The sequence below is a fragment of the Pseudophryne corroboree genome, chromosome 1, assembly GCF_028390025.1.
Source record: "Pseudophryne corroboree isolate aPseCor3 chromosome 1, aPseCor3.hap2, whole genome shotgun sequence".
NCBI classification, from domain to species: domain Eukaryota; kingdom Metazoa; phylum Chordata; class Amphibia; order Anura; family Myobatrachidae; genus Pseudophryne; species Pseudophryne corroboree.
Genome location: NC_086444.1, coordinates 787453495 through 787465722, shown reverse-complemented (window position 1 = coordinate 787465722; position 12228 = coordinate 787453495). Strand labels below are relative to the sequence as shown.

The window sequence follows — 12228 nt, the reverse complement described above, 5'->3', positions numbered from 1 at the left end:
CAAAAGGCATGAAATTACAGATTAGACATTCTTATAACATGTCAATAAAAGTTTGATTTTATTTCCATCATTTACACTATCAAAATAACAGAAAACAAAAAAATGGCGTCTGCAAAAGTTTGGAAGTTTGGGCACCCTGCAGAGTTAATACCTTGTACTGCCCCCTTTGGACAGCGGAGACCTGGCAGTGCCATGGATTGTTCTCAATCATCGTCTGGAAAGACCAGGTGATGGCAATCTCAAAGGTTTTAAAAGCCCAGACTCATCTGACCTTACTCCAACAATCAGCACCATAGGTTCCTCTAAGCAGTTGTGTAGAACACTGAAACTGAAAATAGTTGACGCTCACAAAGCAGGAGAAGGCTACAAGAAGATAGCAAAGCGTTATCAGATGCCCATATCCTCTGTTCGGAATGTAATTAAGAAATGGCAGTCATCAGGAACAGTGGAAGTTAAAGCAAGATCTGGAAGACCAAGAAAAATTATCAGACAGAACAAGCTTGCAGGATTGTGCGAAAAGCAAGTCAAAATCCACGTTTGACTGCACGATCCCTCCAGGAAGATCTGGCAGACTCTGGGGTTGTGGTACACTATTCCACTATAAAGAGATACTTGTACAAATATGGTCTTCATGTAAGAGTCATAAGAAGAAAACCTCTTCTACATCCTCACCACAAAAATCAGCGTTTGAAGTTTGCAAATGAACATATTGACAAGCCTGATGCATTTTGGAATAAAGTTCTGTGGACCGATAAAGTTAAAATAGAACTTTTTGGCCGATATGAGCAAAGGTACGTTTGGAGAAAGAAGGGCACAGAATTTAATGAAAAGAACCTCTGTCCAACTGTTAAGCATGAGGGTGGATCAATCATGCTTTGGGGTTGTATTGCAGTCAGTGGCACAGGGAACATTTCACGAGTAGAAGGAAAAATAAGAATTTACTTACTGATAATTCTATTTCTCGTAGTCCGCAGTGGATGCTGGGAACTCCGTAAGGACCATGGGGAATAGCGGCTCCGCAGGAGACTGGGCACAAAAAGTAAAAGCTTTAGACTAGCTGGTGTGCACTGGCTCCTCCCCCTATGACCCTCCTCCAAGCCTCAGTTAAGATACTGTGCCCGGACGAGCGTACATAATAAGGAAGGATCTTGAATCCCGGGTAAGACTCATACCAGCCACACCAATCACACCGTACAACTCGTGATCTGAACCCAGTTAACAGTATGATAACCGTAGGAGCCTCTGAAAGATGGCTTCCAACAATAAACAACCCGATTTGTTTGTAACAATAACTATATACAAGTATTGCAGACAATCCGCACTTGGGATGGGCGCCCAGCATCCACTACGGACTACGAGAAACAGAATTATCGGTAAGTAAATTCTTATTTTCTCTGACGTCCTAGTGGATGCTGGGAACTCCGTAAGGACCATGGGGATTATACCAAAGCTCCCAAACGGGCGGGAGAGTGCGGATGACTCTGCAGCACCGAATGAGAGAACTCCAGGTCCTCCTCAGCCAGGGTATCAAATTTGTAGAATTTAGCAAACGTGTTTGCCCCTGACCAAGTAGCTGCTCGGCAAAGTTGTAAAGCCGAGACCCCTCGGGCAGCCGCCCAAGATGAGCCCACCTTCCTTGTGGAATGGGCTTTAACAGATTTTGGCTGTGGCAGGCCTGCCACAGAATGTGCAAGTTGAATTGTACTACAAATCCAACGAGCAATCGTCTGCTTAGAAGCAGGAGCACCCAGCTTGTTGGGTGCATACAGTATAAACAGCGAGTCAGATTTTCTGACTCCAGCCGTCCTGGAAACATATATTTTCAGGGCCCTGACTACGTCCAGCAACTTGGAGTCCTCCAAGTCCCTAGTAGCCACAGGTACCACAATAGGTTGATTCATGTGAAACGCTGAAACCACCTTAGGGAGAAATTGAGGACGAGTCCTCAATTCCGCCCTATCCGAATGAAATATCAGGTAAGGGCTTTTGTAGGATAAAGCCGCCAATTCTGATACGCGCCTGGCTGAAGCCAGGGCCAACAGCATTACCACTTTCCATGTGAGATATTTCAAATCCACTGTGGCAAGTGGTTCAAACCAATGTGATTTTAGGAACCCTAAAACTACATTGAGATCCCAAGGTGCCACTGGAGGCACAAAAGGAGGCTGTATATGCAGTACCCCTTTGACAAACGTCTGAACTTCAGGCACTGAAGCCAGTTCTTTTTGGAAGAAGATCGACAGGGCCGAAATTTGAACCTTAATGGATCCTAATTTTAGGCCCATAGACAATCCTGCTTGCAGGAAATGTAGGAAACGACCCAGTTGAAATTCCTCCGTAGGGGCCTTCTTGGCCTCACACCACGCAACATATTTTCGCCAAATGCGATGATAATGTTTTGCAGTTACATCCTTCCTGGCCTTGATCAGGGTAGGGATGACTTCATCTGGAATGCCTTTTTCCTTCAGGATCCGGCGTTCAACCGCCATGCCGTCAAACGCAGCCGCGGTAAGTCTTGGAACAGACAAGGTCCCTGCTGGAGCAGGTCCTTCCTTAGAGGTAGAGGCCACGGGTCCTCCGTGAGCATCTCTTGCAGCTCCGGGTACCAAGTTCTTCTTGGCCAATCCGGAGCCACGAGTATCGCGGTTGACCCTGAAGCAGAGGCCTTGCTTGACTTAGGGCATTGTAAATGGCCCTTAGCTCTAGGATATTTATGTGAAGAGACGTTTCCATGCTTGACCACAAGCCCTGGAAAATTCTTCCCTGTGTGACTGCTCCCCAGCCTCTCAGGCTGGCATCTGTGGTTACCAGCATCCAATCCTGAATGCCGAATCTGCGGCCCTCTAGAAGATGAGCCTTCTGTAACCACCACAGGAGAGATACCCTTGTCCTTGGAGATAGGGTTATCCGCTGATGCATCTGAAGATGCGATCCGGACCATTTGTCCAGCAGATCCCACTGAAAAGTTCTTGCATGGAATCTTCCGAATGGAATCGCTTCGTAAGAAGCCACCATTTTTCCCAGGACTCTCGTGCACTGATGCACTGACACTTGTCCTGGTTTTAGGAGGTTCCTGACTAGCTCGGATAACTCCCTGGCCTTCTCCTCCGGGAGAAACACCTTTTTCTGGACTGTGTCCAGAATCATCCCTAGGAACAGTAGATGTGTTGTTGGAATCAGCTGTGATTTTGGGATATTTAGAATCCACCCGTGCTGACGTAGCACTACCTGAGATAGTGCTACTCCGACCTCTAACTGTTCCCTGGACCTTGCCCTTATCAGGAGATCGTCCAAGTAAGGGATAATTAATACGCCTTTTCTTCGAAGAAGAATCATAATTTCGGCCATTACCTTGGTAAAGACCCGTGGTGCCGTGGACAATCCAAACGGCAGCGTCTGAAACTGATAATGACAGTTTTGTATCACAAACCTGAGGTACCCTTGGTGAGAAGGGTAGATTGGGACATGGAGATAAGCATCCTTGATGTCTAGAGATACCATATAGTCCCCTTCTTCCAGGTTCGCTATCACTGCTCTGAGTGACTCCATCTTGAATTTGAACCTTTTTATGTAAGTGTTCAAAGATTTTAGATTTAAAATTGGTCTCACCGAGCCGTCCGGCTTCGGTACCACAAACAGCGTGGAATAATACCCCTTTCCCTGTTGTAGGAGGGGTACCTTGATTATCACCTGCTGGGAATACAGCTTGTGAATAGCTTCCAATACTGCCTACCTGTCGGAGGGAGACGTTGGTAGAGCAGACTTCAGGAACCGGCGAGGGGGAGACGTCTCGAATTCCAATTTGTACCCCTGTGATACTACCTGCAGGATCCAGGGGTCCACTTGCGAGTGAGCCCACTGCGCGCTGAAATTCTTGAGACGGCCCCCCACCGTGCCCGAGTCTGCTTGCAGAGCCCCAGCGTCATGCTGAGGACTTGGCAGAAGCAGGGGAGGGCTTCTGCTCTTGGGAAGAGGCTGCATGGTGCAGTCTTTTTCCCCTTCCTCTGCCCCGTGGCAGGAATGAGCGGCCTTTTTCCCTCTTGCCCTTATAGGGACGAAAGGACTGGGTTTGAAAAGACGGTGTCTTTTTCTGCTGAGAGGTGACCTGGGGTAAAAAGGTGGATTCTCCAGCCGTTGCCACCAGGTCCGATAGACCGACCCCAAATAACTCCTCCCCTTTATACGGCAATACTTCCATATGTCGTTTGGAATCCGCATCACCTGACCACTGTCGCGTCCATAACGTTCTTCTGGCAGAAATGGACATCGCACTTACTCTAGATGCCAGGGTGCAAATATCCCTCTGTGCATCTCGCATATATAGTAATGCATCCTTTAAATGCTCTATAGTTAATAATATACTGTCCCTATCCAGGGTATCAATATTTTCAGTCAGGGAATCCGACCAAGCCACTCCAGCGCTGCACATCCAGGCTGAGGCGATCGCTGGTCGCAGTATAACACCGGTATGTGTGTATATACCTTTTAAGATATTTTCCAGCCTTCTATCAGCTGGTTCCTTGAGAGCGGCCGTATCAGGAGACGGTAACACCACTTGTTTTGATAAGCGTGTGAGCGCCTTATCTACCCTAGGTGGTGTTTCCCAACGTGCCCTAACCTCTGGCGGGAAAGGGTATAGTGCCAATAATTTATTAGAAAGCAGCAGTTTTTTATCGGGGGAAACCCACGCTTTATCACACACCTCATTTAATTCATCTGACTCAGGAAAAACTACTGGTAGTTTTTTTACACCCCACATAATACCCTTTTTTGTGGTACTTGTAGTGTCAGAAATGTTCAATGCCTCCTTCATTGCCGTGATCATGTAACGTGTGGCCCTACTGGACATTACGTTTGTCTCGTCACCGTCGACACTGGATTCAGTATCCGTGTCAGGGTCTGTGTCGACCATCTGAGGTAACGGGCGTTTTAGCGCCCCTGACGGTGTCTGAGACGCCTGAACAGGCACTAATTGATTTGTCGGCTGTCTCATGTCGTCAACAGTTTTTTGCAAAGTGCTGACATTGTCACGTAATTCTTTAATTACTACCATCCAGTCAGGTGTCGACTCCCTAGGGGGTGACATCACTAACACAGGCAATTGCTCTGCTTCCACATCATTTTCCTCCTCATACATGTCGACACAATCGTACCGACACCTAGCACACACACAGGGAATGCTCTGATAGAGGACAGGACCCCACTAGCCCTTTGGGGAGACAGAGGGAGAGTTTGCCAGCACACACCAGAGCGCTATATATATATACAGGGATAACCTTATATAAGTGTTACTCCCTTTATAGCTGCTGTATTATATATTAGCTGCCAATAGTGCCCCCCCTCTCTTGTTTTACCCTGTTTCTGTAGTGTAGTCTGCAGGGGAGAGTCAGGGAGCCGTCCTTCCAGCGGAGCTGTGAAAGAAAATGGCGCTTGTGTGCTGAGGAGAAAGGCTCCGCCCCCTTCACGGCGGCCTTTTCTCCCGCTTTTTTCAGGAAACTGGCAGGGGATAAATGCATCCATATAGCCCAGGAGCTATATGTGATGCATTTTTTTTAGCCATATAAGGTTTTTATATCGTTTTTATTGCGTCTCAGGGCGCTCCCCCCCAGCGCCCTGCACCCTCAGTGACCGGAGTGTGAAGTGTGCTGAGAGCAATGGCGCACAGCTGCAGTGCTGTGCGCTACCTTATTTGAAGACAGGAACGTCTTCTGCCGCCGCTTTCTCCGGACCTCTTCGCTCTTCTGGCTCTGTAAGGGGGCCGGCGGCGCGGCTCCGGGACCCATCCAGGCTGAACCTGTGATCGTCCCTCTGGAGCTAATGTCCAGTAGCCAAGAAGCCCAATCCACTCTGCAGTCAGGTGAGTTCGCTTCTTCTCCCCTTAGTCCCACGATGCAGTGAGCCTGTTGCCAGCAGGACTCACTGAAAATAAAAAACCTATTTAAACTTTTACTTCTAAGCAGCTCAGGAGAGCCACCTAGCTTGCACCCTTCTCGTTCGGGCACAAAAATCTAACTGAGGCTTGGAGGAGGGTCATAGGGGGAGGAGCCAGTGCACACCAGCTAGTCTAAAGCTTTTACTTTTTGTGCCCAGTCTCCTGCGGAGCCGCTATTCCCCATGGTCCTTACGGAGTTCCCAGCATCCACTAGGACGTCAGAGAAAATGAATTAAATAAGATTCCAGCAAATTTTGGACGCTAACTTGATGCCATCTGTGAAAAAGCTGAAGTTCAAGAGAGGCTGGCTTCTACAAATGGATAATGATCCTAAACACACCTCAAAATCCACGGTGGATTACATCAAGAGGCGTAAACTGAAGGTTTTGCCATGGCCTACACAATCTCCTGACCTCAACATAACTGAAAATCTATGGATAGACCTTAAAAGAGCAGTGCGTCACAGACAGTCCAGGAATCTCAAAGAACTGGAAGACTTTTGTAAGGAAGAATGGGCGAAGATACCTCAAACAAGATTGGCTGGCTACAAAAAGCGTTTACAAGCTGTGATACTTGCCAAAAGGGGCAGTACAAGGTATTAACTCCGCAGGGTGCCCAAACTTTTGCAGACACCATTTTTTGTTTTCTGTCCTTTTGAAAGTGTAAATGATGGTAATAAAATCAAACTTTTTTTTGACATGTTATAAGAATGTCTAATCTGTAATTTGATGCCTTTTGGAGATTTTTCCATCTTTCCTTGGTTTCTTTTTGCACATTAAAATCAATCCCCACTGTATATATTTTAGAAAATCCTATATCAATATAAAACCTGATGCACCAAACCCCCTCAGGTTATAGAATATAGGGATAGCAAGTTGAGTGAAAGACACGAAATGGACACCACTCAGCTATCAAATGCACACACAGATAGTCACAGTTTGTACAATGCAGAGGTTATTACTAACAATAATACTGCACTTGACTAGCTTATATATATAGCTATATAGTCAATAGATATAAAACACTACACAGTAAGAACTGGATGTATATCACAGGGTAATTGTACTAGAAAACCCTGACTAAGGGTGTAATTCTGAGTTGATCGCAGAAGCAAGTTTGTTAGCAATTGGGCAAAACCATGTGCACTGGAGTGGGGGCAGATATAACATTTGCAGAGAGAGTTAGATTTTGGTGGGTTATTTTGTTTCTGTGCAGGGTAAATACTGGCTGCTTTATTTTTACACTGCAATTTAGATTTCAGTTTGAATACACCCCACCCAAATTTAACTCTCTGCACATGTTATATCTGCCGCTCCTGCAGTGCACATTGTTTTGCCCAATTGCTAACAAAACTGCTGCTGCGATCAACTCAGAATTAGACCCTAAATGCACTCTTTCTTAACTATCACTGTCTAAAAAGGCAGGTAGAATACTTAAGTGTCATGTAAAGTCACAGCACTGACAACCAGGCGGCTTTACATAGGAGGATTTGCCCAAGCAGTCCCAGGAACAGTGAAGCTGAGGGATAATGGCGCCCAGACACAGAGGGAGAGACAGATATGCAGCTCCAGAGCGGGAACATTTGCGGGAAATGGTGCGCTGGGGTAGGGGCTTCAGGTCTAAGCCTTATCCCCCTGCTGGCAAAACCACCGGGTACTGTGGGCTTTATTAAACTGGTTTAGAGAGAAAACCTGACCGGCGCCCATGCCCTGGTGATCTAGTAGGATCGCCTGTATTGCCATAGTGTCCACTGCAGGCGCGCGCGGCCTGCCTCCCACTGACCGCGCCAGATCGCGATAAAGACCGGGTCCCGCAAGCGGGACCCACTTACCACCTCCCGAAGCGCGCCCACGCGATCCCGGAGAGCCTCCGTCGTGTGTGCCTGACGTGAAGAAAACCGGAGCCTCCTGCTGTAGTTACCCGGCAACCAGGGCTCGGGAGTGTACAGCGCCGCTGGGGAGAGTTGGAGCTGCAGCAGTGAATGTCTTCTGACATTTACCACCGCTGCTGCCACTTTTTCTTTATAAAAAAGCTCTTTTTAGGCCTGCCTGGAGCAGCCCCTCTGTTAAGTGCCTACTTACAGCACCAACTACAAAACTGAGCTCCTGTGCAGGGAGGCGGGGTTATAGAGGAGGCGGCGCTGTGCATTCTGGGAACAGTCAAAGCTTTGAGCCTGTTGGTGCCGCGGATTAAGATCCCACTCTACACCCCTTTGTCCATCCTTGTGGAGCCCAGTGTACCCCGCAGCAGAAAATGGTCGACTGTCATTTGCTCTCATCCATTGCCAGATTTTCATTCCAACCAGCCATATCTGGCAGATAATCTGGCAGATAATTGTATAGTGTATACCCAGCTTTATACAGTGGCTGATCTGCTAAACACCAAAGGAAACAGCTCACACATCAGGATTACATACAGCTGTGTGCAATAGCTCCAGCAAACTCAATCACCACCTACTCCCTGACCTGGAGGGTTGCAGGTGCACCTCACTGTGAGTACATCACCTATTTACGTTACAGGAATCTGGAGTCTGGTACCTTTATCTCTTACATAACACAGAGCCACACAATGTCCCACAGAGAGGTACATATAACAACGCCATCTGGAACAAGATTATATTGCAGGCACTTGCTAAAGGATATAGTAAACCACGAACAAGGAACTGACACCTTACCTCCATATGTTCAATCTCATATAGATACAGTACTGAATGATCATATCCAATTGAGCTTTTTTGCAGCATGCAATAAATACGTTTATACCCGCATCATCTGCCGTTGTGGTAATTTTACACAATCAGCACACAAACACATTCTGATTTCAAATAAATTATCAGTGCCATGCATGCTGTAATATCAGAACCAATCCCCCAATATCAGCTGTCATTGTGCTATGTGTGGCTAGTTTAATATGATCAGCTTGCATACGTAGAGATGGCAACACAGATAGCATACCCTCCAACATTTTACACAAAAAACCCCGGTACAAATTAGAAATGGGGGCGTGGTCACAGGTAAACGGGGCGTGGCCACATCCCTTTTCCTATACTTTCAATGGAAGTTTGGAGAGCCAAAAATCGCTACAGACCATTAAAAAAAAAGGTACTGTACCTGCTGAAAAGGTACAGTTGGAGGGTATGAGATAGCACCCAACAGAGAGAGTGACAGGACCACTTCTAGTCTGGACACTCACGGTTAGCAGGCCCTGTTATTATGGCTGGTATAGGACCACAAGCAACATCTGACAATCACCATCATGCATGACAATAATAATTTATAGATTTCTGCAAACTGCTTATACTAACTGGCCTGAGTTATTGAGGGGGCAAGACATATGGATGATCCTGGTTACTTACCCAGCCACATTAAATAGAACATCAATTTTATCAATTTCCTGGCACAGCTTTTCAATTTGCTCCTTCTTAGTGACGTCCAACACTCTTGTTTGAATACCTGGAATAATAGTAAAAGAATTATATGTAGTTATTCAAGTAATCCAGGGGGTCTCCTTTTGTTTTATTACAGTTTCCAAATGGTATGGGTCACCCAAACTAGAGAATGCTTGGCTTGTATATTTGTGTTTAGGATAGGAAGGGGTCATAACTTTCATAAATCTTTACATATGTATTTAGGGGTTAATTTATTAACCCATAATTCAATTTAACCCATGCAATTTTTAAGCAACTTCTCTAGCTCTGGCATCTACAAGTGACCCAGAGTGGTTTACATCTCACTCGGGGCTGAAAGGGTATAACTAGGTGGCAACGGAGTGTTCGGACAGAGAATAAGTCTGGACTGCCAGCACACTCATAAACCCTTTTCAGCATTTTCGACACTAAATTTCTTATTCAAAAAAATGACCTGCAGAAAATACCTTTGTATGATTCTAGGCCTTTCAGCTTCTCTTCATTAATATCGGTTGCAATCACCTGCGCTCCTTCTTTAGCAAATGCCTTAAGACACAAATGTTTTACATCATCATGACCAATGTTTTCTCAAACACACACATTTGGACAATGGGCACTGCTAACTTTCAATTATAGACAGGAACAGTGTTTTATTCCTGGCATGCGTTTCTGTGCTTGAATTTAGTTGAACATTTCATTTAAATCTACATTCAGGGATACATTTACTAAAGTTTCTAAAACAGAGAATTGGTGACGTTGCCTATAGCAACCAATCAGATGCTGTCTATCATTTCTCTTTTGCCTTGTAGAAAATAAATCAACAGCTTCTGATTGGTTGCTATTGGCAACATCACCAATTCTCTGTTTTAGAAGCTTTAGTAAATGTACCCCTCAGAGTGGTATTTTTAAGGTTGTGGAAAGGTCAGTGCCTTACCATAAGCCAGAATACATTTTATAGCAGTGAGGAATGGTCACACGTGCAGCGAGTGGTCTTCAGTATGCCGGCTGTCGGGATCCCGGCGCACAGTATACCGGCGCGGGGATCCCGACAGCCGGCATACCGACACTTATTCTCCCTCGTGGGGGTCCACGACCCCCCTGGAGGGAGAATAACGCGCCACCGTGCCCACAACGTGGCGAGCGCAGTGAGCCCGCAAGGAGCTCATTTGCGCTTGCCAAACTGTCGGTAAGCCGGTGGTCGGGCTCCCGGCGCCGGTATGCTGGTCGCCGGGAGCCCGACCGCCGGCATACCATACTACACCCCGTGCAGCTATATCCCAGGATTTATATGTGAACGCGCATCAACCCGGGATTTCTGCATGTGTGAAAGGAAACTACACAGGACTTAGTCCCAGGTCCAAAACCCTGTTCCTGACCAGGGTCATAAAGCTGAGACCCATGAATTTGCTGGCTTGCTAGACCTGTCAAATTCCCGGGTCACATGTCTGAAAGCTGCATTACAGTTGCCACCTAGAGGTGGTTCTAAGTTGTACAGCTACAAAAAAAAATTACATTATTTTAATGAGAACTATTTGTCATTGCCTGTATAAAGGAGAAGCATAATCATTGTTCTTAGGTATACATTAAACTATATTGAAATAAATGAAACAAAGAAAATTTGAATGATAAATTCCTTTCAGTGCTTTAGAAGAGATAATATAAAGTGCTTAACAGTTGCCATTTAAACCACAGTTTGCCAGCTGTTTCTAAAATACCAGTGCTATCTACAAATGGTGAAACCCAGCGTGGTTCTGCCTTTAATAACGTTGGCAATTTGCAAATGGCTGTCGTGTTAAAAATTGTTGGTTTTGCAAAACCAAAATATATTACATTTCCCACTGCTAAGTTCATCCTGAAACAATGATTCCGGAGAGAGGACACTAATTAGATCAGTATTTCTAGAAGTCAGAGCTGTCCTTTTGGCAGCACCCAAAATTATTGCTGGTACCACCATCCATGGCATCCTCCAGAGACTTTACTGTATGACCCAATAGGTTTCTAGTATTTGGCCCATGAGCACACAGGTATAAATAATGTGCAATCTTCTATGACAGAATGGATATAGGGGGTCATTCCGAGTTGATCGTAGCTGTGCAAAATTTAGCATAGCTACAATCATTCACACTGACATGCGGAGGGACGCCCAGCACAGGGCTAGTCCGCCCCGCATGTCAGTGCCGGCTTCCCCCCCGCAGAAGTGCAAAGCCATCGCACAGCGGCGATGCCTTTGCACTTCAAGAGTAGCTCCCGACCATCGCAGCTTTAGCGTGCTGGCCGGGAGCTACTCACCGCTCCCTGGCCCACAGTGGCTGCGTGTGACATCACGACGGATGGCATGCGCCTGCGCAGTTCCGACCCGATTGCTGCGCTACGAGAAACTGCAGCGAGCGATCGGGTCGGAATGACCCCCATAGGTAGCCATCACAAGAACACTAAGGTTAGGAAAAAGAAATCAGACTTACAATTGCAGCAGCATGTCCAATTCCCTGCGCTGCGGCAGACATTAAAATGACTTTTCCATCTAGGCGACCCATTATACCTGCAGAAACATCACTTCCATAATTACCAGTCAGCAATTACAGTGGAAAACATAGACACCATTTACTTATATTCTAATTTGGATGGTGCAATGGTTAGCATTACTGCCTCACAGCACTGAGGTTATGGGTTTGATTCCCACCATGGACCTAACTGTGTGGAGTTTGTATATTCTCCCCGTACTTGTGTGGGTTTCCTCCGGGTACTCCGGTTTAGTCCCACAATCCAAAAATATACTGGTAAGTTAAGTGGCTCCCAACAAAAATTAACCCTAGCATGTGTGTACATGTGATAGGCAATATAGATTGTAAGCTCCACTGGGGCAAGGACTGATGTGAATGGGCAAATATTC

The 12228-nt window shown here is 46.2% G+C and overlaps 1 protein-coding gene across 4 annotated transcripts in view; it reads right to left on the bottom strand.

Moving 5' to 3' along the window:
- BDH2 (3-hydroxybutyrate dehydrogenase 2) overlaps positions 1-12228 on the bottom strand; it is a 74647-nt gene that overhangs the window by 44778 nt on the left and 17641 nt on the right. For 3 of the 4 annotated variants that reach the window (XM_063918196.1, XM_063918205.1, XM_063918215.1), the window contains 3 exons: positions 11801-11877; positions 9806-9884; positions 9288-9384 (listed from right to left, as the gene is read on the bottom strand). In XM_063918196.1, coding sequence (XP_063774266.1) covers positions 9288-9384; positions 9806-9884; positions 11801-11877 — 253 coding nt within the window. Of the gene's footprint in view, positions 1-7763; positions 8006-9287; positions 9385-9805; positions 9885-11800; positions 11878-12228 lie in introns of those variants that run through there. The other variant, XM_063918225.1, reaches the window with a different exon arrangement.